Genomic DNA, 25,239 nt, shown 5'->3' with positions numbered 1-25,239 from the left:
TTTTGTCTCACTGCGCTCTCGAGCGCTCTGGCGGCAGAAACCTGAAGTGCGGCTTCAGCCGAACAAAACTTTATGAGTTTTTCTGCGTATCTGTAGTGTGTCATGACCATATGTCAATGAATGGAGCTACAGTGAATTTATGAAATCGCTTCAATCATTTGTAATAGCCCTGTACAAGTAGGCAGTGTTTTCTTGGACACTATCTGCAGCATATGCGTTTTAATGCCCTGACTTGTGTGAATGAACTGACCAGCAAAGAACAATAACTTTTATTATGGTGAAGCAACAGTCATTCATACTGTGATACCTGCGCTGATTCTCTCTATACCTGCGCTGATTCTCTCTACATAAGGAAATTTGCTGTGATCCCTTCAAGTGCCATAAATGATCTGTTTCATTTGGATTGTGTGAAATTATTTTAGAAAAGGCACAGACCTTCAAAATGAGAGGCTTTAGCGTGATTCCTGGAGAGAAAATGTGGCCAAACTGCATCAGACTTATTAATGAAAACAAGCAAGTGTTGACTCATCACCAGACTACATAAATGACAGTAATGTGAAGGTGCATACTCCTGAAAAATCTGTGCTCAATACTAGCTTAACTAGCTTAGGAGTATCTCCTGCAAAGCTGCATTCAGTTGCTTGGCATAGTCATGATGCAGCAGCCAACCAAAAATTGGAATCAGCAGTTGGGGCTCTGAAAACTATAATTTCACATACATATCAAGTTGAGCTGGCTGCTGATGCAAGCATGACCCCTGACAGTGATTTAACAGAACGGGAAGAAAAGGCAAAACATAATGATGAACTCATGTACAAAATGAAACAGAAAATTGAATATGCAAATAATCGTGAAAAAATTCAGTTACTTACTCTTGTGCCACCAACTTGGTCTCAACGGAAAGTCAGTTCCAAATTTCAGGTTTCTGAACATTTGGTATGACAAGCAAGAGCTTTTTTAATGGAGAAGGATGTTCAAATCATTTCTGTATCAGAATTCTGACACACTAGTTAAGAAAATTGAACAACTTACTCCACACTCTTTAATTTCTCAATCAAAATCTGACTATCTGAAAACGAAGCAGGAAACACTTGATGAAGGATCAGTGTTAATTTTAATGGATTTCAGTGAAAATCTCAATTTTTGTTGTTCAAGACAAACTATAGGGGAACCATGGCAAATCTCCCTGTGATGGTATTGGTGGCACTGTTAAAAGACTTGTCACAAAAACAAGTTTGCAAAGAGTTTGTTGTTGTTGTTGTGGTCTTCAGTCCTGAGAGTGGTTTGATGCAGCTCTCCATGCTACTCTATCCTGTGCAAGCTGCTTCATCTCACAGTATGTACTGCAGTCTACATCCTTCTGAATCTGCTTAGTGTATTCATCTCTTATAAAGATCAAATACTTACAGCTTTACAGGTATTTGAATTCTGTCGCGAGAACCTGCAAGGCATTTCAGTTCTCTTTGTTTCAAAAGATGAAATGGTACAAGTCAGACATTATCTTTCTCGGTGCTTCACAAGCGCAAGAACAATTCCTGGAACACGATCTACGCATCACATTATAGCAGAATCCCAACCAAGACTGGGGAAAAAGGCTGAACTGTGATACAGATTTTGGTATTGTGCATGATTTCTCAGATGCACTTCCACCACTAATGCCAGACTGCACTGTGCAGCCCAACTGCTACGTTGCTTGTGCATATGACTCTTCTCGGTATTTGGGAATTGTTGAGAAGGTGAATTGTGAAGAAGGAGATCGTTACAGTAAGGTTCATGCATCCTCGTGGACCATCCCTGTTCTCCTATTGGCCTGATAATGAAGTTTTTGATGTTTCTTTCTCTCGTATTCTGTGTGAAGTTGATATCACCACAGTAACAAGCCATACATATTCTCTGAGCAAAGAGTCCTCAAAGTTGGTGGAGTCTCTGGGGTAGTAATTGTATTTCTCTCCAGAGAGAGAGAGAGAGAGAGAGAGAGAGAGAGAGAGAGAGTGTGTGTGTGTGTGTGTGTGTGTGTGTGTGTGTGTGTGTGTGTGTGTCTATATATAATTTTTTTCCCTAGTGCCATTCATTTCTCAAACCTGATTTTTTTGTGTAATGAAACTTTATTATTTGTAGATCACTTTATAATTTTTTCTGTGTTTTCCAGAGAGGGGCAATGCTTACAAAAATTTAATTGGACAATTCTAATATGCTCTCGCAAACTACATGACCCAAGGATATTCAGGGAAAAAACTGTCAGCTTACCATTTTTGTTTAAAAACTGCAGCAGGTTTTCAAATTTTTACAGTTTGCTTCGAAGTAATGCACTGCACCCAATTTTAAGCAGTTGCTACCAAGAGAATTTATATAAAGCAATAAAAATTGGCAAAATTTCATGATATTAGATACAAGAGCAGTACACAAAATCTCATTTCACAACTAGATAATGGGCGTCATGGTCTGGATGACTTGATATGAAATGACCCGCAGAGGAAAATTTATCATAATCAAATGAAAGATAAATTCACCTGTAAAGAATAGCCTTACAGTTAACCACTGAAACATCCAAACTAATGGCTACAAACTACTTTAGAGAATAAATAATAAAATGCACTCAAAGAACTGCGGGAACAGGAAAATAAGTTATATGAGGTGTGTTCAGAAAGTACATATACTAGATTTTTATATTTTTTAAAAAAAGTGTATTTGAATGAAAACTTTGGAATATTGTTGATACACTTGCAGGCTAGTTTACCACACAATCACCATCTTGTTCAGTGCATGTGTGAGCTGTGGCACAAGCTTCTTTGTGCCCTCCTCATAGAACTCTCCTTCCTCCACTTCAGAACCTATTTCTGCATCTGCTCATTTGTTGAAAATTTAATTTTACTCTTGTAAGACTCCAAGGAGGTGAAAAGATGATAATCTTAAGGCACCAAGCCAGGGGAATACAAGGGAGAGAGAATGGTTTGTAAAATCCCAAACAAATAATAGGTCCAAGAGCAGCTTGGTGGCTGAGGCTGTGTGAGACAGGCACTCCTCTCGTCAGCATTCACGTATTTTTGTTCTGAATTCTCCTTTTGTGTTTTTTAGGGTCCCAAAGTATCGTTGCACTTTTTTTTGTCTGAAAATGTGGTTTTAAATTTTTTGGCAGATTGGGAATTGGTGTGACACCACTGTGACATTTCATCTCCAGTCACAAAAGAGCTCCGAAAATCCTCATCTTCCAATTCAAGATGCTCAATAAACTCATGGGTGCTACTGACCTAATTTTTCTTGTGCTGCTACATCAGCTGTTTTTGGACCCAACTTGCACACAGTTTGCAGTATCCCAGCATTTCTAGGAGTGTTTTGCATAAGAGAGTCGTGGAGAGTTGTGGAAACACCGAAGAAATTTCATCCACAGTCAATCAGCAGTCTTCACAAACATAGTTTGATTTTTTGCACCAACTCATCAGTCAAAATGTAAGGTCTTCAACTCCTCTGTCCATGATGAACATTTTTCCTGCATTTACTAAGCTCCCTGCACCATTCAAACACACTCATTCTGTTCACAACACATTCACCATAAAATGTTTTGATTCACAAAAGACCTTCGGTAGTTATTCTTTCTGTGAGTAGGAAGCAGTTCACAGCATGTGGCAGCACTTGGCGGGGTTTCTTACTGACATCTTTCACACAACTGGACTCTACAATATGAGTTTACATACTAGGTGTCCTGTGATGTTTGCACTGGTCAGTGAATCCTCTACCACTGACTGTTGCCAACCCTCAAAAACCAAAACACTACAGCCTGTTTTGGTCACAGTACACTTACTTTCTGAACATGCCTTGTATTCACGGCAAGTGTCATATAAAACATAGAAAGGGAATCCAAAATATAATAGACAGGCATCTCAAAACAAGTTCGAAATTGCTGTCAACAAATTACTGTGCTTCAAAACCTTTAATTAATATATCCCATCCAGTTGTTCCTTGGTAAATTGCATTTTACATTTAACTAACTTTCATGTTTTTATTTTCACACACTCTTATCACAATGTCAATTTTTGTCTTAATTTACAACAAGGTGCCTTCTTAAAAATGAGTTCTTTGAAAACACTTTTCTAAAACCCTTGTATGATGTAATCCTTTCTTTACTTTTTTGACAGAACCTCAAACTACAATAATCAGTATGTATCAGTAGACTGATGTAATACACATTAACAAAATTTGCTGATGGAAATAACATATTTACAGCAAAAATGACATTATAGTCCCACAGACAGTACCTTCACTGTTTCAATTTCCTCATACTATACCGATTTTGGAATTTCATCTAGCTTTTTGCCATGGCTTTCACTTGTCATGTGATTTAACACAACTGTATTTTCACAGAAACAGTTGCACACACTACAAAAGAAACCATAGTTTCTCAAACTAAACTGTGCAGCAGGAACAATGTTCTTTAGGCTGCCTGGTACATCAAACATTAGTATATTGGAGAATTTATTTTTCAAATTCATGTTTCGTAATGTATTTATCCGATCCAGATGACTTACTTTAGAAATGTGCTTCCTCACATCGAGTATGTACCTTCCTGTCTCTTCATAACAAAGGTAACAGATTATTCGCCCCAAATGAAACCTAATGAATTTTTTGTTAAAGTGAAATGGTGGATCAAAATAAGTCCATATATGCTCTAACACAACTGCACGTTTCATTGATGCTACTTTATCTTTGTCCTCTACAATAGCAACATTATCAGCCAGAGAGCAGAAAACAGGACTCACAGAATCAGATGCTGTACTTTCACTGCTGTTACTTGGACCAATTTCAGCAGGTGAGCAGGAAACAGCAGAACACACAGAATCAGACACTATACTTTCACAGCTATTACTTGGAACAGTATCAGTGAGTGAGCAGCCAACTGTAGAACACATAGAAACAGATGCTGCACTTTCACAGGTGTTATTTGGAACTTCAGCAATTCTGATCCAACAAGCCTTGCCAGCCAGTTTCTTTTGGTGCTTCTTTCCTTGCACATGACTATACAGTGTTTTCATGTCAGAAACTACACATGTGCACAGTGTACACTTAAAACTATTTTTCTTGTGCTTTTTGATACCATATAGTTCATGCCTTACATTACACACTTCCTCCACTCTCTGAACAGGTACACATGTTATAGGATCTTTACTAAGAACAATGTCACTATCTTCACATTTCTCTTGACTGCTAATCTCACTTTCTACATTTTGTAATGGAACACATGCTTCATTACTTTCTGTATGAATAGTACTGTCAGCAGATTTATCATATGTATTACCCTTCACAAATCTATCTGGCACAGATTCACTTTCTTCATCATCAGCAAAACATACTGTCTTTTCATTTTTTGTAGTGTCACATGATTTCTGAACAGCATGAATCTGACTATTAGTTATAGGCAATTCATGTGTATCTTTGACTTCCTTTGAATCTTGTATCTCCATTTTTGTGTTTTTCTTCCTGTGTATGTCCGACTTCTGATCCTGCATATTACCTGTTTCTTCACTATCCATTAATACTATATTCTCCGACTGCATATTGATTCCAGTCTCTGAAGTTAATGCAATGGAATGCTTTGTATTGTTGGTAAATTGCACTTTCATTTTTATATTTTTGGTCTCATGTCCACCTAACTCGAGTAGATCATTCATTCTTCTCTTCCTATCTCCTTCACACAGAACAGACTTCCCTTTTTGTTCATATGATGAGTTACCTGCATATTCAACTCTTAGACTCACAAGGTCCTCATTTAACTTGTTTAACAGTATATTAACTTGTACTAATTTGTGACGTGTTTTAGAATTTGTTTCCTTTTTCCCAAGGTATGGCAGTAAGGCTTCATAGTTCCTTATGCAACATTTGAAAGTATCAGTTATCAGAGTGGTTAATTTGCCCACTAATGTTTCTAAATCTTCTGTTGTTTCTCGGTAACTCATTGTGCCAAACCACAGAAGTTAGTGACCCTGAAGACAACAGCGGCAAACCCTGAAACAGTAGAGAGATTTTTCAGGCATGTTGTTCACTGAGACCTATTTCAATAGTAGTTCACTTGCAAAATTATGATATATTTAATTTTAACAATTATACAGGGATGAAATCAAAAAATTGTGAGTGCAAAAATTAATTTCTCAGATTATGAAACAGGAAGTGCAACGGCTTTGCAAAGTTCAAGACGATATAACTACACCTACAATAACACTTGATAAATAAATGTAGATTCTGTGTTGTGTGTACTGTACTTTGTATAATTCTCTTTAATGTACAATCTCTAAGTGAGCAGAACATACTTAGACTACTCATGAAAAGAATTTTCCAAATTTTGGAAGAAATGTTACAAAAGATGAACATTATCTTTATTGAAGCTTCTGCCAATGACTGTTATTTCATTTCCTAAAACATTCTCATTAGATCTCATCAAACAAGTGACCTTAGTCCTATTCTGCACAGATCAGTTTCCCCAATAGTCCAACTCTGATAGACAGCCTTTAGTAAGTCGTTATGAGTTTGTAGAAGATTTTCAGAAAACTGTCATCCACACAATCCAGAAGACAGCAAGGCCACATAAGTGTGAGTACTATTGCACAATAAGTCTAATGGCTCACACACTTAAGTTGCTACCAAGAATAATATACAGAAGAAAGGAAAAGAAAGCTGAGGATCTATTAGATGATGATCAGTTAGCCTTTGGAAACGTAAAGACAGCAGAGAGCAGTTCTGATGTTGCAATTCATAATGGAAGCAAGACTTACAAAAAATCAAGATACCTTGGCAGTGTTTGTACACCTAGAAAAAGCATTTGACAATGTAAAATGGTACAATATGTTTGAAATTCTGAGAAAAATACGATTAAGCTGTAAGGAAAGGCAGGCAACATACAATATTTACAATAATAATGCTTGGATTAAAAGAGTATATGACGAGGATGTAATCTTTCATCTCTTCTGTTCAACCTATACATTGAAGAAGCAATGACAGAAATAAAAGAATTGTTCAAGAGTGGGACTGAAATTCAGGGTGGAAGGTTATTAATAATAAGATTCACTGATGCCATTGGTCTTTCAGTGAAAGTGAAGAACAATTACACAATTTGTTGAATGGAATGAACAGTCTAATGAGTACAGAATACAGATTGGGGGTAAACCAAAGAAAAATGAAAGTAGTGAAGAATAGCAGAAGAGATTGGCAATAAATTTAATATCAAGACTGGGCACCATGGATCAGATGAAGCTAATGAATACTGCTACTTTGAACAAAAGTAACATGATGGACAAGGCAAGGAGGACAAAAAAAGCAGGTCAGCATATGCAAAGAGGAAACACCTGGCTAAGAGAAGTCTGCTGACATCAAAAATCAGCATTATTCTAAGGAATAACTTTGTGAGAATGTAAGTTTGGAGCACAGCAATGTACTTAGTGAATCATGGACAGTGAGAAAACTGGAAAAGAAGAAAAATGAAGCCCTTCTGATACAGTGTTGTAAAATGCCGCTGAAAACTGGGTGGACTGCTAAGATAAGTAATGAGGAAGTTTTTCAGGGAATGGTGAACAAAGGAACACATGGGAATCACTGAAATGATGCAAGTGGATGACAGAACATGTGTTAAGACATCAGGAAATAACTTCCATGGTACTAGAGGGAGTTGTAGAGGTTATAAACTGTATGGGAAGACAGAAATTGTATTACATGTGATTAATATTTAAGGACATAGGGTGCAAGGTTGTTGATACAGGGGAGGAAGTCATGGTGGGCAGTACCATAACAATCAGAGGACTGATTAAAAAAAAAAAAAAATTATGATATATTATAGGACAATATCTAGATTACCATGTGTATTACCAACAACTTGTCCGCCCTGGTAGCTGAGTGGTCAGCGTGACAGACTGTCAATCCTAAGGGCCCGGGTTCGATTCCCGGCTGGGTCGGAAATTTTCTCCGCTCAGGGACTGGGTGTTGTGTTGTCCTAATCATCAACATTTCATCCCCATCGACGCGCAGGTCGCCGAAGTGGCGTCAAATCGAAAGACCTGCACCAGGCGAACGGTCTACCCGACGGGAGGCCCTAGCCACACGACATTTCCATTTTTACCAACAACTTGCAAATTGCTATTTGCTGGTAGAAGACAATCTTTAGTTCTGGACTGACATTTGTCAATGCAATTGAACAGATCAACCAAATTTATTTATGAGATATATAAATGATGTAGTCCATGGTGTGAAATTTATTATCGCCAACTTGCAATTGGTGACTGAAAATTGGCAGCTGGTGACCCAGGCTACATGTATAATTTATGAACACACTAGGGCTAGGTTCAGAATTGTACAGACAACATAAACTCATACACAGTGGGTGTGCTACGGTACTATACATATGCCATATCAAGTGGTAGCAATGAGAAAGTCCTGATTTGTGAAACAAGAGAGCAGTGCCACCTGTTAAAAAAGGGAGTAGTGTGTGGTATGGTAGTGCTTTGTTGATAAGTTGGCATCCTCTGGTGTTGAAGTTTTATGGTTGTCTATACTGTGTTGTGACTAATCATGTATTATTTCTAATTTTGTGACGAATTAGTTGTTACCATGGAAAGAAGCAAACAAATATACAGTTGTTTCTAACTGCAATACACCAAATGAAACATATGCAGCTGGTGACAAAAATGTGAAGGACATTGTGAATGTTCCGAATCACAGGAAAAACAAACTGTGATTTGTGAGACAGAATCAGCCAGTAGTAATATTAGTCAGCTTCTATCACCTACCTGCTATGCTAAAAGGAAATATGATACTGCCGCACCACTATCCCCAACTAAATGGAAATTTATTAGAGACTGTATGATAATACAACAAAGCTTGCATCTTGCAAATTTTGTGAACAGGTGCAAACTATTAAGCAGAAGTGCATAAAAGGGTTTATGCACCTGTTTACTCAAGAGTAAAATGCACTGTGAAAATGTTGCTTGTGTAAAGGCAAAGGAGTGACCCACAGAAACATCAATTGCCAGCTACATTTGAAGTGGCTCCTACTGTATACATTCCGCGATACAGTGGTGTAGACAATACGAGAGTCCAATGGTTCTGTTCTGCATTGTGTTTATTCTCTGTTTTTGATTATACATTTGTTCTGTATTTTGTCTTGTTTAACAATGAATGTTATGCAGGCTGCATACTTCTGTGTAATGAATTTATATGTTGAAATAAATCTTATCACGAGTTAACCAAATATGATTGGTGCCATCCAAATAATCATGCATAACACCACTTCCACGCCAGCTAGATGCTCCGCACTGCATCGAAACTACAACAGTTATTCTTGCGCCAGCCACATTGGTTTTTCATTCAGTACAAAGATGAATTCCTCGCCAGTGTCTACTGAGCCAGTCTCAAGTAATGGAGAATCGGCAGCATTACGATCAAATCGCTGCCCTTTTTGGCAGCATGACCCCTGGATTTGGTTCGCACAATTAGAGAGCAAATTCATCTTAGCACACATTACAGCAGATGAAACAAAATAAGTTATGCGGGAGCTGTGTTAATAGAAGATCTTGCTGCAGAAGTCCAAGACATTCTCACTACGCCTCTGGAAACCGTATGATATGCTGGATACAGAACGCATTGATTACACAGGCCAATGGAAATTTTTTTTTGAAAAACTTTTTTTTTAAATTGATAGCTGATCTTTATAGATTTTACGAGCTGAATCCAAATCTAGTCTTAGCTTTTTTGTATCACCCATAGTTTTCGAGCAATATGCTTTTTATTATATAGTATAAAAATCCTATGCAATACGGTAAACGGTGAAATTAATGAAATGTTTTGTTACAACATAAGCATGATTTGTATTTACAGTAAGCTACTTAAAACAATGACACGTGTTAATAGAGGTTTCACTTGTCAGCTGGAATTGGATTGTATTTTCTTTCTCTTTTTTCTTTGAAGCTTCTTGTGTAGCATTTTCTACGATGAGTCGCTTGCTGAACTTCTCGGTGAAGTGACCAACAGTAGTCCCCCATCGTGTTGGTGTTCCAGCAGCCTTGGTAGCGTTTTTCCATCACTTTAATGTCCTGGTCAAAATGCTCTCCTTGCTCCTCGCTAACATCTCCCATGCTGTCCGGGAAGTAATCAAGGTGACTGTTCAAAAAGTGAACTTTCAGACTCATTAAACACCCTAAACTTCTTTAACACTGTAACTATAACAGAAACATATTCTGGGTCTTTTTCATGTCCTAAGAACTTTGTAACATCTGGCTTGAATGATACCCATGCTTCTTTCTCATTTAAGGTCATTGTGGATTCAAAGTTAACATCAAACATCAATTTTCTAATGTCAGGTCTGACAAATAAGCCTTCTTTTAGTTTAGAAACTTTCGGCAGAGATACTTAAAACATGGTCCATCTTTAGGCAATGCCTTTACAAATTATTTCATTAGGTCTGACTTTATATGTAGAGGCGGTAGGAGTACGTTTTTTGGATCTACAAGGTTTTTGTGTAGAATGTTCTTCTCACCAGATTTTAAAGATTCCCTCACAAGCCAGTTCTTTCCGCACCAGTGTTGATCCCTTGCCCTGCTGTCCCATTCACACAAGAAGCATGGATATTTCGTAAAGACACCTTGCTGACCAAGGAGCATGCATGTTACTTTTAGATCGCCCATATCATCCAACCATGAGCAGAACAGTCTATTTTATTTAGCATTATTTCTAGGTTTTCATAGCTTTCTTTCATATGTACAAAATGTCCAACAGGTTTAGATGCGTACATGTTACCATTGTGTAACAAAACAGCCTTTAAACTAGTTTTGGATGAATCAATAAACAGCCTCTAGTCTTCCTTTTTGTATTCAATACCAAACTCCTTCATCAGACTGGGAATGTCTGAGCAGTATGCTAAATCACCTTCTTGTTGGAAAAACTTGGAAAATTGCTGCTCTCTCTTTCTATACATGTATATTCTGGTTCCAACTGCCAATAAGTTCTTTTCTTTTAATCTAGAGCCAACAATTCGGCTTTTTCTTTCGTTAACCCCAGATCCCTAATCAAATCGTTAAGCTCGGTCTGAGTAAACAATTTGGGCTCTAGACTTTCTGTATTACAATGGAATTCATCATCATTTGGTTCATCTAAATCACATTGTACATCAGAAAATACTTATGTTGGAATAGAATTTAAATCATCTGGTTTCAGGAAGTGGGAAATCTACACTGGTCTATGGCGGACGGAAGGTTAGGGTAGCTTATTACCTTCTTGTTTTTTGAATTATGACCAGTAATATCAACACTGCAAAAGTAGCGATCATCGGAACGATTTCTTGGCTCCCTCCATATCATAGGAACAGCAAATCTAAAGGTTTTTTCTTCCTTTTTGGACCATTTTCTCAGGTCTTCAACACACACATAACATACCATATGTGGCGCCCAAGATTTATCTTGATCACCAAGTTTAGATCCAAAGTATGATACGTAAACCTTTTTCACAAAGTCTGTAATGTTTCTTTTTAACTGTCATCAGAGTTTTTACAACCACGATTAGATTGTACTGAGCACATGTACAGGAAATGAGAAAATGAGGTTAGGTTGACAGTAAACAAAACACCATCTGTTAACACAAAAATAGAATCAACCTCTTTTTGCCAGCAAATGTTTTTCAGCTGCAGCTACCAATGTCATCTACATTCATTACACCTCCTTTTTAAATTATTTTAACTATATAAAAAGCTGTTAAATTCTTTAAAAAATCACTTAATTTAATTAATTTAACTGTAAATGTGAAGAAATGGTGGGTGATACAGTTTTTTAAGTATTGTATTCGGATTTCCCACACTAAGAAAAAGTTTTTGCATCATTGTGTTATGTGAAGTCCCAGCCAGAAGCTAAACATTTGGAAATGCTTTTATGAACAGAGGAATTAGGTGACAGAAATCCATTGCAACTGCTTTGTTGCCTGTGTACTCTTACGAGTAATACTGCCAGTGACAATGTATTATGCAATGTATGACTATCCCAACTACCAGTGGATGCACAGGAAATTTTAATGGTATGTCCGAGAGATTTGAACGCATTAACACAAACAGCTGATTGGATAGCGGAGATGTATAAGACAACAATTGTCATGATGATGGCTACTGCACAAGATAACACGACCCACGGACATCGTCGTTACTACAGTTTCACATAGCTGAGCTTACAATACAAGTAACCCAGCTACAATAATCACACAAAAGGCAATGCACACATCGATGATCAAGGAGTTGAAATCGTTCCAGCGGAACACAACACATGTTGGTGCCACAGAAAATTTGGGGAAGACGCACAGAAATGTATACTACCACATAAAGTGAATCATGATGCCAATACAGTACCAGCTACAACCACGTCCACTGGTAGCACACAATCTTTGTTTATTACGGACCACAACAGAAAAGTGCAGTATCTGATAGACACCGGAGTGGAAATATCAGTGTATCCCACAACCAAGTTACAATGACAATGCTTTGCTGTATGCTGCAAATGATCAAAGATTATGACATATGGACACATCACTTTTCTACTCAACCTCGGACTGTGTGGTACCTTTGAGTGGTGGTCTATTGTGGCTGATGTATCACACTCCAAACTAGGAGCAGACTTCCTGGCATTCTACAATCTGGTACCCAGCCCACGTCAGCAGCAATTATGTGGTGCAACAACAAACATGACTGCATAAGGTAAGTTGAATTGTACTGCTACTATGACAGTCAGAGTAATTGCTGGCGACTCGAAATGTTCAGACTATTAAAAAGTTTCCCAGAGATCATGAGGCAATCAATAACATTCGCACCTGTCAAGCACTCGAGGATTCATCATATCCTCACTACCTAAGGCCCGCCAACTTATGCATTCCCTGAATGTTTAGCACCAGATAAATTACAAATTGTCAAACAAGATTATGCTTATCCATTACAGGTATTTTATAACCCGTGACTGTTAATTAAATGTAAATCATAAAACAGCAACCAGTCATTTTTTTGAATAGTTGGGCCTATTTATTAGTCCATGAACTGGTTTTCAAATCTTTTCAGGTTCATCTTCAGATGGTTTCCTGGAAGTTACATCACTATTTCTATCATAATATAGAGTGCTAGGTCTCTGACAAAGAGCGAACATGCTGTAACGTATCACCATGAGGATTGTTTATCCATCGATGTGGATGCAAATTTTTTTACTTTTGTACTTACTGCGACAGTATGGGCGGCTTTTTTCTATTAGTATCCATCTGTCTGCTTCCACTTTGATGGCCAGTTGGTGCATCACTTCACACATGTTACACAGATTGTGTAACAGTAACAACAGGCCACCAAAATGGAAGCAGACAGATAGACACTAACAAAACAAAAAAGCCACCCACACTGTCGCAGTAAGTACAAAATTAAAATTTTGCACCCATACAACAGATAAATAATACTCATGGTGATACATTAAAGCATGTTCCATCTTTGTGACAGAGCCAGCACCCAGCATTATGCTAGAAATAGTGATGAAATTTCCAGAAAACCATCTGAAGATGGACCTGAAAAGGTTAAAAAACCAGTTCATGGAGTAATAAAAACTATTCAAAAAAGTGACTGGTTGCAGTTTTATGTATTTATGTACAGTCTTAGACATAAAAACTGACCGCCGGCCGCCCGCCACAGAGAGACTAAGTCCGAGTCGTTCACTTAACGTGGCCAATAAAACTGACCGCCCCTGACAACTCTGTTAGATGCGGAAGTGTTAGGAGGAAGTGTTGTCTACTTCCGAGATGTTCTCCGATTGTGTGAGCCCGTGGTATAGTGGTAATCTTCGTGCATTCTAAGCTTATGGTCGCCTGTTCGCGTCCAACTGTTATCCGGCGCCGCCCATGTGAACGCGGCGCCACGTTGTCAGTGTATATATCAACTGTCATTTTCGAATTTGAAGTTCTAGTTATCATTTTGCAGTTAAGCATTGGATTTTGCATACTTGAAAATCATGAACTACAGTTAAGCATTGTAAAATTGAGTCGCAAGTGGAAAAAGGTGTGACATCTGCAACACAACGTTTACTACAGAAACATAACGACGGCAGTCTATCTTAATAAGGAATTAAGTGTCTCTGAGACGATTGAGCCTATTTTAACACGAATTAGTAGGAGATTCCCGACTTTTGACATAGAAAAGATCTGCATTTATTTCATTTCCTGTACCATTCGTAAGTATTATGAAAATGTGACATTTCATCGATAAAATTATGTATTCACAACAACAAAAAATATGTCGGCAGAAAACAAAAGTGGCATTATGAATTTGGCAGTACCGTAAGGTTTTCGCTCTGACACTAAGAGTTACTGAAAGTAGCAAGTCGAATTTTGCTCGAGCGTTGTCTTAGGATTCCCTTATTGAGTTTTTATCTGCCTGCTTGTAGCTGTGCTACAAAAGAATTTAAAATCTGACTTTCAGCGAGTCTAGAAAGGCGAACGAAAGCAGCTTGCACCTGGTAGGTAAGCATGTTACCTGGGAACTGGTTTTTTCCTGAAGTGGGAAGACATCCTTTTGTGGTTGAATTGTTGGCAAATGTCAGTCAGACGTGTGCCGTTGGTCTAAGCGTTTCGGTGTGCTGAATTTGTACCAATGATTTTTCTACAGGTTTTTTCTGTCCCAAATAGAGAGTTGAAGTCTCCCATTAGTATTTTCACGTCATTTTGGTGAATTTTGCTCATAGTATTTTCGAGTGTGTTCCAGAATTTTTCGACGTTTTCGGTGTTTTTCTTATTTTCGATGTTGGTGGGGACACGTGCATTGATGAGTGTATATTTTTTACTGGAGCTCTGAATGAGCATTGTCATAAGTCGCTTGTTGATGGGCCGGACGCGGTGGCCGAGCGATTTTAGGCGCTTCAGTCCCGAACCGCGCGACTGCTACGGTCGCAGGTTCGAATCCAGCCTCGGGCGTGGATGTGTGCGATGTCCTTAGGTTAGTTAGGTTTAAGTAGTTCTAAGTTCTAGGGGACTGATGACCTCCGCCGTTAAGTCCCATAGTGCTCAGAGCCATTTGAACCTTTTGATTGTTGATGGGTGTGATTTCTTTGACAGACTTGATGATAGATCTGTGTTCGAGAAATGCAGTGCCGAAGATTGCTACGCCTTTCGCTACCTTTTGTTGTATTTTGCTCTTGAAGATGCAAAAAAAAATGGTTCTTGAAGAGCAAGGATGAGAATTTTTTGTCGGTCGATTCCTTTTGTGAGATTATTTAGTTTTCGTGTTTGGATCAATATATCGATGTTTACTTTTAAATGCGTGTTTTTTGCTTGTAGGGAAATTTACCAGAGATCATCGATATTCTCTGCTGTGCTAACCTGGACCCCCCAGAATCCGAAAATCCAACTTCCGCCTGTCGACAGCCGGGTTGTGTACCACCTGGGGTAAAGTTGACTTTGCTTTCATAGTTCATGTTTGCTTGTGTTTCATTGGTTTGGCTTGGGTGATACCAGGACCGGACTGGACCAGAGGGTGTTGAAGCCTTTGAAAGCAAATATCTTCAGCCAAGAACATTGAGCTAACAGACGGTGACCAGAGTAGCGGTGATTTTCACTCAGACGTGTCTGGATTTTGGGTTCAACGGACTGAGTAGCCGTTCAGGATTGTGTTCGTATTTGGTTCACCCCTGTATTTGATTTCCTCGGTACCACCCATATGGGGGAGGGTTTCCCCTATCCGCAACACGCGATTATTATTATTATTGTCATTATGTCATCAGCAAATCCGATATGGTGTATCTTCCCACCACTGAAATAGATATGTATTGTTCGATTCAGTATTTCCATCACATAAATGTGGGTTATAATTACGTTACATTGCTGCTAGTAGACATATTTCTCACTTTTTCTTAGACAGTTGCTACCTGTTACTCCATCATATGAATTTATGTGCGCAGCATTGTTGCAATACAGACGTTCATATTATCCGATTTCTGTAATTTCATTTCGATACCAGATCGTTTTAATCGGATTCAGCCAGGCAGTCTTAATGTGGATATCCGACTACGACTCTCATCATATGATAGACTGGGTAAACCACATTCTTAATCGGACTGTTGAATATAGATCACTTATCTATGACAGGGCCTGAATTCTTAAACACTGTGGAAAATAATAATCCAATGTGCTTATTACAAATACGTTATTTAAATATAAGTATATGAACTAACAAGATAAGTTTATTTACAGGAGCAGAGCCCCATCCATCATAGCAGAGCAGTGCGAGATTGGTTTCAGGGCCAAGAGAGGATAAAGCTGTTGCCGTTTGTTCCACGATCAACAAACATCAACCAGACAGAGAATATGTGGGCAGAGGTAACAAGGCCATTGCCACGTGGATCTACAAAAGCAAGCGACCTTTGGACAAATTTAGAAAACATATGTTGGGAAGTAAACCATCACGCTACACTGTCGACGACTTAATGAAATCAATTCCCCTACGCCTTCGAGAAATCTTACGTAATGATCGTGGGTGGGTTGGTTACTAAAAGTATAAAAAAATGATCAAATGTGTGTGTGAAATCTTATGGGAGTTAACTGCTAAGGTCATCAGTACCTAAGCTTACACACTACTTAACCTAAATTATCCTAAGGACAAACACACACACAGCCATGCCCGAGGGAGGACTCCAACATCCGCCGGGATCAGCCACGCAGCCCATGACTGCAGCGCCCAAGACCGCTCGCCTAATCCCGCGCGGCTACTAAAAGTATACTCGTCCACAAAACCCATGTGGACAATTATCTGATAATCGGTCAAGCTTAGCTTTGTCGCAGCTCTTTAGCATACAAATCCATTTACTTTCAGGCTCCTCCTTACAATTCTTGCATTGCAAGGTAATTGAAAAAAACTCATCCACTCGACGCTAGCTGAGTGGTGCATGTGTTGCTCAACACACAGTAGTTGTCACCCTCACTGGAATCACTGACTGTGTGTATGTGTGTGTGTGTGTGTGTGTGTGTGTGTGTGTGTGTGTGTGTGTGTTTGTTTTCGTGTTCACCCACAATCTGAATCAATACTATTAACATAGCAACCAACAATAAATATTGCATAAAATATGACTGTAAAGTATTTTAATGCGATGGGAAGTTACAAACTGAATTATCACCCAACCCACGTCCTGCATATTACGTTAAGTAAGATGTATTAACTCCATAGTATCGTTAGCAGAGACAGTGCGCTCTTGTTGTCGAGGCTCGCGACAAGCGCAGCGATCAGCAGTGCCCAATGACGCCGCGATTTGTTCATGTTGGCTGAACGTGGACACTGCAGCAGACGCTTCGCCATAAACAGCAAGAAATCACCTTGGCTCTGACTGCAGTGAGCGGATATCACTGCCTGCGTGTTCTTATAGTAACCAACGTGAGACTCTACTCACAGGTGCCAAGGAGCAATTGCAACGGGTATCATGTCATTAGTCATCAGAACATTAACCAGTGATGAAATGTCCACTCTATTTGAATCCCAAGAAAATAGGAACCTTCTCACAAAGGAATGTGAGGTGATATCAAAATTTATCCAACATACAAAAGTTAACTGCAGGGCTTTCATATATGCAGTAGTAGCACACAAGGAAATATTATGTCTTGGAAGCGTATATTTCATTTCCTCTTCTCATATTAACGCCCTTGCTTTAGAATGAAGTGAGAAAATAAACACGAAAAACATAAGTTCCTGAAAAGCATATAAGTCATTTCCTCTTCTCATATCATAACTTTTGTTTTAGTATGAGGTAAAAAAATAAAGTTTAGGGTTCTGAAACATAATGTGACACCAGTTTCTTATCGTAGGCGCTATCGGAAACGCAAAAAGCAGGGAGCTGTCCATTCTTTTGTCCAAAAGTCTGTTTCCTTTCATGCATTACTCACGCTAGGAGATTCTTATTTAAGGACATGTGGGCATCAAGTTCTTCAGCAGAACAAGCCTTATGTTATTGTGCTAATTACGGTATGGAAAAAATGTAACAAAGACGAGTTCCCCTAGAGCAGTGAGGATATTTGCACATGTCTGTAATCAGCGATGACTGCCAGCTGCCACAACACTTCACAGAATCCTTGCGGCAGGCAACACAACTGTACGTGCACTTCAGACTTCATTCAGTAAGACGTCAGGAGATGGATGGAAACGTCAAATTAACGTTGCTTTCAGAGTCGTATTCAATCCAGAATGAGGTGTTATTAAGATAGTTGAACGTTCTAGCAATTACACTTCTATAATTCCCATATGAGTATTCCGATATCCAAAAGAACCCGTTGGTGTGAAACCATCTGGAACTGCATTAACATCAAACTGCAAGAACTTGAGACAATACGTGGACTCTTCTCTTCGCTAGGTGACCTATTACTGATATTTAGAATCCTCTCCGTCCTAGGCGTAATGGAAATGGAACTTCAGAGGCGCTTTCCGCTATTCTTGACAAACACGGGAAACTTGTAATCACTGCGAGTTACAACTGCGTGATGATAACGGTTCAGGTTGTCAGTAGTTGTGGTGGTGTTATGCTGTCAAACTGCTTACAGCAACGTTAATGGTGGCGCACATAATTTAGCGCTGACTACCTTCTTAAGTAAAGATAGTGTTGTGGCGTCGTCGCTTGTCTTTATTTGGCCTTAGCTTGAGTAATCCGATTTAACGAACATAGTACTACATTCGCGGGTTGCTAATGATACAGTATGACTACAGAGATCATCGTGCGAGTACTACATTAATTCTCCAATGAATTGCTTAAAAGATGTTACCCTCAGCTATGCAGCTGGAATGACTCATTACACAGGTCCTCTATGTGGCACTTGGTTGAGTGATCAGTTCGCTGCAATCCTGCTTCTACTGTTTGTAAATACTTGTATACTTCAAAAATGGTTCATATGGCTCTGAGCGCTATGGGACTTAACGTCTGAGGTCATCAGTCCGCTAGAACTTAGAACTACTTAAACTTAACTAACCTACGGACGTCAGACACATCCATGCCCGAGACTGGAGTCGAACCTCAGACCGTAGCTGTCGTGTGGTTCCAGACTGTAGCGCCTAGAACCGATCGGCCACACTGGCCGGCATACTTGTATACTGACCATTCGTTACTTGACTAAATATGAACTACAATCTAATTCGCCTCGTATATGACATGGGTTAGCGCCGGCACAAAGGTATGACTAAGGATTGGATGCCGTTGGAGTCCCGTTATTTTGATGGCAAGACAAATGTTCGCAAATCACCTCTATTGCCTGAAAAAACAATTGCATCTTAAATATCAAAGGACCGACGTCCACACTGTCACAGCGTGTTGAAATACAGCAACGAAGGCAGATGAAAATTTGTGACAGACTAAGCTTCGAACCTAGACCTCCTGCTTACTAGACAGACGTGGTGACCACTGCACTATTATTTTTTTAAGAAGTTTGAGAAGACTTTCAGCACCAGGTAGACGGAGGCAAAGAGGGCAGGGGTCGAAAATCCGAGGCCTGGCCACAATGCCTGCCCCATACCTGTCACTGAGCAGCTGCATTATTCACATGTATTCCATGTTTGCACTCATATATTCCTTTAAATTGTGGATCAAAATGGAAGCAGTAATTAAGGTAAAATAAATTACAGATTGTCGCCTCCAATGGTGTACGTTCCTTGTGGAACATAACTTATAACAGTGAACAGGGTGACGGAAAAATAAATAACAAACATTCATTCAGAATTATATTCACAATTTAAGTTATTATGCACTGGATGCATATGAGGTCTGTAAGGAAGCCATATATTTTTCAACAAACGGAAGAAGTTTCGGAGCCGGAGGGGTTTTGCCAAATTAGAAGAGTTCTGATTTTAGAACCAACGTAAGAGAATATTCCATGAATAAAAAAAAGTGAAAGAATAGTATTCTGCTTCTAACCAATAAAACTGTCCACCTCTTTGTAGCCCACATAAAGCAAGAGATTAAAAAACTTTAAACCATTCGTTATATTTGTTATTCTTCTTCAGCTTAAAATGTTCTTCTGCAATATAAAATATGCACTCTTCTAAGTTCTAAGTTTTGTTTATTACGACGTAAAACACAAACTGTCCCAGAAGCCACGAATAACTGTTATTCTTTGCGTACGGGTAACATTTCCAGTCGGGTTGTAAAGCTTCAGTTATCGGTATATGACTTTCTGCGGTTCTGTTGATAGTGCTAATTTCTTCCTAGTCCAATTCCAAATTCTGATTCTATTTTCACATAAGGAGGTGTGCGCTATAGTTTCTACAAGCCCACATTTGTCGCAGTATGGGGATGGTCTCAATTTGATTTTTCATCATCGTTCCGCTGTGGGTATGGCTTCGTTTACAACGTCGCACCATACGGCACTGACTCTAGTTGGTATAATTTTATTGTTGATATTTTTCCAGACGTTCCTCCAGTTTTTTGTAGGTTAATTTACCGGAATTGGTTTGTGAAGACGATGTCTGGTAACGTAATCGTAGACTGTTCTAGTGTTGGTTTGTGCTGGTGGAAGTCTTATACAGCTGCAATCGCCATAGTACTTTCGGACGTAATGTAGGCTGGTGTGCTACATTAACGGGAGCGTTCCTATCCCCAGGATCTAACGAGAGGAACAGAAGTTTCGTGATGCCTGTCTTAGTGGCGTGTATTAGTTTAAAAGCGTGGCTTTAAGTCCAAGTCCTTTGTTTTGCCTCTGCAAAGTCGCCGTCTGGAAGGATACTTTGAAGATATTTTGTTTCCGCGTATATCAACACGCTGCAGCTAGTATTTTATGTGCGTTGATCTGCGGTATCGGTAAGTAAGCTGCGACATCATATATTTTGCTACGTATGTATGTATTTATAAACTGAACTTTCTGCAGTCAGTCTAACGATCGCATGCCATGGTCCTTCAACAAGTTTCCGATGTCAAATGGTTCAAATGGCTCTGAGCACTATGGGACTTAACATCTGTGGCCATCAGTCCCCTAGAACTTAGAACTACTTAAACCTAACTAACCTAAGGACATCACACACATCCATGCCCGAGGCAGGATTCGAACCTGCGACCGTAGCAGTCGCGCGTTGCCGGACTGAGCCCCTGAACCGCTAGACCACCGCGGCCGGCTTCCGATGTCATTAAGTTTCCGCTCCCAGTTGTTCGCGGCCATGCACTTGGGATTCGCCCTTAATCACAATCCGAGTTGGAGTCTCTCTTCAGTTACATCTAACCAGTGCGCACCTATTGCACTATTTTAAGAACCGATATGCAGTATTTTGGATTTAAAATTTTGTAAATTTGTGATAATAACTTAAGAGACCAAGCCCCCTGGCCATTATTCCACTCGCTCGCCCCCACACTCTATTCCCGCGTGGGTTCGGGCGATGTCGTGCGTCTAGCAGTGAAAACTTTAGATGAGCCGCCGAGACCCAAATAATTATACAGGATGTTACAGAAGGAATAGTAAATACTGTAGGAGGTGGTAGTATAGACAAATTGCAGAAGAAATGCCATATTACATGTGTCCAATTTTTATTTCGTACATACAGCTGGGTTCAATCCATTTCCGTTTCGTATGTTGGTCCTTACAGGACTTAGTTGTCTACACTTCCTTTAAAATGACTTCCAGCGTTATTGGAAGAGGTTTATTTGGCCCCAGGAATGCCTATGTTCCTTCAGCATGACGGGGCTCCTGCAAATTCTAGTCGTCGGGTGACACATTATCCAAATCCAACATTTTCTGGAAGATGGATCATTAGATATGGGCACTTTTCTTGGCCTTCAAGGTCCCTGGACGTTCTGTCTTTGGATTTTTGCCTGCGGGGATGGTTAAAGGCGAAGTCTACAAAGAAAAAGTAAACCCAAGAGCCGATGATGGTTCGGATTATGAATATTGCAGCCCTCATATAAGAACGCAAAGACGACCTCAGAAGAGCTACACTTGGTGTTATCAAGAGAAGTCAAATGTGCATTGAAGTTTGTGGGGGAATTTTTGAAAATCAACTTTGGACGTCCTCATTTGCCTTTGATTTGAGTTTGTTAGGGTTACGTACTAACAGCTGTATCTCCGTCTTCAATAAAAAGTGGACGCATTTATATGGAATTTTTTTATGCAATTCGTCTGTAGTACCACCTGCTAAAATATCTACTATTCCTCCTGAAACACCCTGTATATGGACATATGTGTGGTGTCTGTTCTTTCGGACATGTCCGAAAGAAAATGCTTCATGGCATTTTGCAACTACCTTCGCTCTAGTTGTACGGGCTGACAGAGATTTCAGAGCTGCTTGGCTGTCTGAATAAAAGTAGATGCTACGATTTTTGTAGGGTCTACTCTAATTCTCCTCCGTGCATATCTGATAGAAGATGTCATGTAATATTGTGGCTATCTTCCCTAAAGAGATTCTAGGCAGTACACCAGACCCAGTACTTTCATCTGTTTTCGACCTGGCAGTAAACCACTATGTTATGTCTCCTGCATGGTGTGGTGGTTCGTTCTTCCAATTCTCCCTGCTTCCAACTGTTACATGGCGAGGTTTATTGAAACAGCTAGAAGTTATTGTATAGTTAGTCGGCATTTCCCGAGCCATCGCCATATTGATTTGGGATTCCGTATATTCTAACTATATCCAGCTATTTCCAATTTTTAGCCTTTATGTCCCTGCCGCTGCCTCCATTTTAAGCCACAGGTTAAGGCGGGCATGTCTAGCGTCATATCAATCCCAAGAGTGGATGTACTGCTAATTCCATCCGTTTGTGAAAGCAGATCAGTCTCTGCACTTTGCCAGACTCCCTAGCAGCCACCTTCTGTTCGACTTTGTTCATATTATAGGCCTATAAATTATCAATGGTCTTTTTGCAGAGGTGTATATCCAGTAAGTACTGGGTTTAGACCCCAGTTTACCCTACAGCAGCTTCTAGTGCTTATAAGATAGTCTTTCGCAGTGGAACACATTCTTTATGTGCGGTGTTCATAATATTTTTCCATCCAGGGCTACCTCTAGATACACTACAAACCAGCTATATGTATGTTCAATAAAAATTGGACACATGTTATATGTCATTGTTTCTGCAATTTGTCTATACTACCGTCTCCTACAATATTTACTATTTCTCCTGAAACATCCTGTATAATTATTTGGGTCTCGAAGGGTCACCTAAAGCTTTCAGTGCTAGACGTACGACATAGTCCAAACCCTCGCGGGAATACAGTGTGGCCGCGAGCGAGTGGAATAATTAAAGGGGGGGGAGGGGCGGGGGGGTACCGCGCATGTGGTATGCGGCAAAGATGGGAATTCGCGTCTGATGAGGAGCGTGTGTAGATAGGTGCTGCAGAGAGGTTGGTTGCTGTGTCCCGACAGTGCCCACCGTCGGAGCTTCGAATCCTCCCTCCAGCATGGATGTGTGTGTTGTCCATAGTTTAAGTTAGATTAAGTAGTGTGTAAGCTTAGGGACCGATGACCTACGCAACTTGGTCCCATAAGTTCTTACCACAAATTTACAAAATTTTAAATCCAGAATACTGCATCTCGGTTCCTACAATAGTGCAATAGGTGCGCACTGGTTAGATGTAACTGATGAGAGTCTCCATCTCGGATTGTGGTTAAGGGCGAATCCCAAGCGCATGGCCACGAACAATTGGGAACGGAAACTTAATGTCATCGGAACCTTGTTGATGGCCCATGACCTACGATCGTTAAACTGACTTCAGAAAGTTCAGTTTATGAATACATACATACTTAGCAAAATTTATCATGTCGCTGCAGTCTTACCGATACTATAGGTCGCTGCACACAAAATATTAGCTGTAGCCTCTTGGTATGTGTGGAAACAAAATATCTTCAAAGTATTCTCCCACACGGCGACTTTGCAGAGGCAAAACAAAGGACTTGGAATTAAAGACGTGCTTTTAAACTAATACATGCCACTAAGAAAAGCATCACGAAACTTCTGTACCTCTCGTTAGATCCTGGGGATAGGAACGCTCCTGTTAATGTAGCACGCCAGCCTACATTACGTCCGAAAGTACTATGGCGATTGCAGCTGTATAAGACTTCCACCAGCACAAACCAACACTAGAACAGTCTACGATTACATTACCAGACATCGTCTACACAAACCAATTCCGGTAAATTAACCTACAAAAAACTGGAGGAACGTCTGGAAAAATATCAACAATAAAATTATACCAACTAGAGTCAGTGCCGTATGGTGCGACGTTTAAACGAAGCCATACCCACAGCGGAACGATGAAAAATCAAATTGAGACCATCCCCATACTGCGACAAATGTGGGCTTGTAGAAACTATAGCGCACACCTCCTTATGTGAAAATAGAATCAGAATTTGGAATTGGACTAGGAAGAAATTAGCACTATCAACAGAACCGCAGAAAGTCATATACCGATGGTTTAAAGTTTTTTAATCTATTGCTTTATGTGGGCTACAAAGAGGTGGACAGTTTTATTGGTTAGAAGCAGAATACTATTCTTTCACTTTTTTTTTATTCCTGGAATATTCTCTTACGCTGGTTCTAAAATCAGAACTGTTCTAATTTGGCAAAACCCCTCCGGCTCCGAAACTTCTTCCGTTTGTTGAAAAATATATGGCTTCCATACAGACCTCATATGCATCCAGTGCATAATAACTTAAATTGTGAATATAATTCTGAATGAATGTTTGTTATTTATTTTTCCGTCACCCTGTTCACTGTTATAAGTTATGTTCCACAAGGAACGTACACCATTGGAGGCGACAATCTGTAATTTATTTTACCTTAATTACTACTTCCATTTTGATCTACAATTTAAAGGAATATATGAGTGCAAACATGGAATACATGTGAATAATGCAGCTGCTCAGTGACAGGTATGGGGCAGGCATTGTGGCCAGGCCTCGGATTTTCGACCCCTGCCCTCTTTGCCTCCGTCTACCTGGTGCTGAAAGTCTTCTCAAACTTTTAAAAAAAATAATAGTGCAATGGTCATCACGTCTGTCTAGTAAGCAGGAGGTCTAGGTTCGAAGCTCACTCGGTCACAAATTTTCATCTGCCTTCGTTGCCGTATTTCAACGCGCTGTGACAGTGTGGACGTCGGACCTTTGTTATTTAAGATGCAATAGAGGTGATTTGCGAACATTTGTCTTGCCATCAAAATAACGGGACTCCAACGGCATCCAATCCTTAGTCATACCTTTGTGCCGGCGCTAACCCATGTCATATACATGCGAATTAGATTGTAGTTCATATTTAGTCAAGTAAC

At 39.6% G+C, this 25,239-nt stretch overlaps 1 protein-coding gene across 1 annotated transcript in view; it reads right to left on the bottom strand.

Annotated features, from left to right (window-relative positions):
- Positions 1-3,024: 3,024 nt before the first annotated feature.
- LOC124804842 overlaps positions 3,025-25,239 on the bottom strand; it is a 168,507-nt gene continuing 146,292 nt past the window's right edge. The window contains exon 2 of the mRNA XM_047265196.1: positions 3,025-5,997. Within this exon, the coding sequence (XP_047121152.1) occupies positions 4,278-5,948 (1,671 nt within the window). The 5' untranslated portion in view covers positions 5,949-5,997 and the 3' untranslated portion in view covers positions 3,025-4,277. The remainder of the gene's footprint in view (positions 5,998-25,239) is intronic.

The sequence above is a fragment of the Schistocerca piceifrons genome, chromosome 1 (genome assembly GCF_021461385.2).
Source record: "Schistocerca piceifrons isolate TAMUIC-IGC-003096 chromosome 1, iqSchPice1.1, whole genome shotgun sequence".
In the NCBI taxonomy this organism is placed as follows: Eukaryota; Metazoa; Arthropoda; class Insecta; order Orthoptera; family Acrididae; genus Schistocerca; species Schistocerca piceifrons.
Note: the sequence above shows the minus strand (reverse complement) of the source record. Positions and strands in the feature narration are given on the sequence as shown.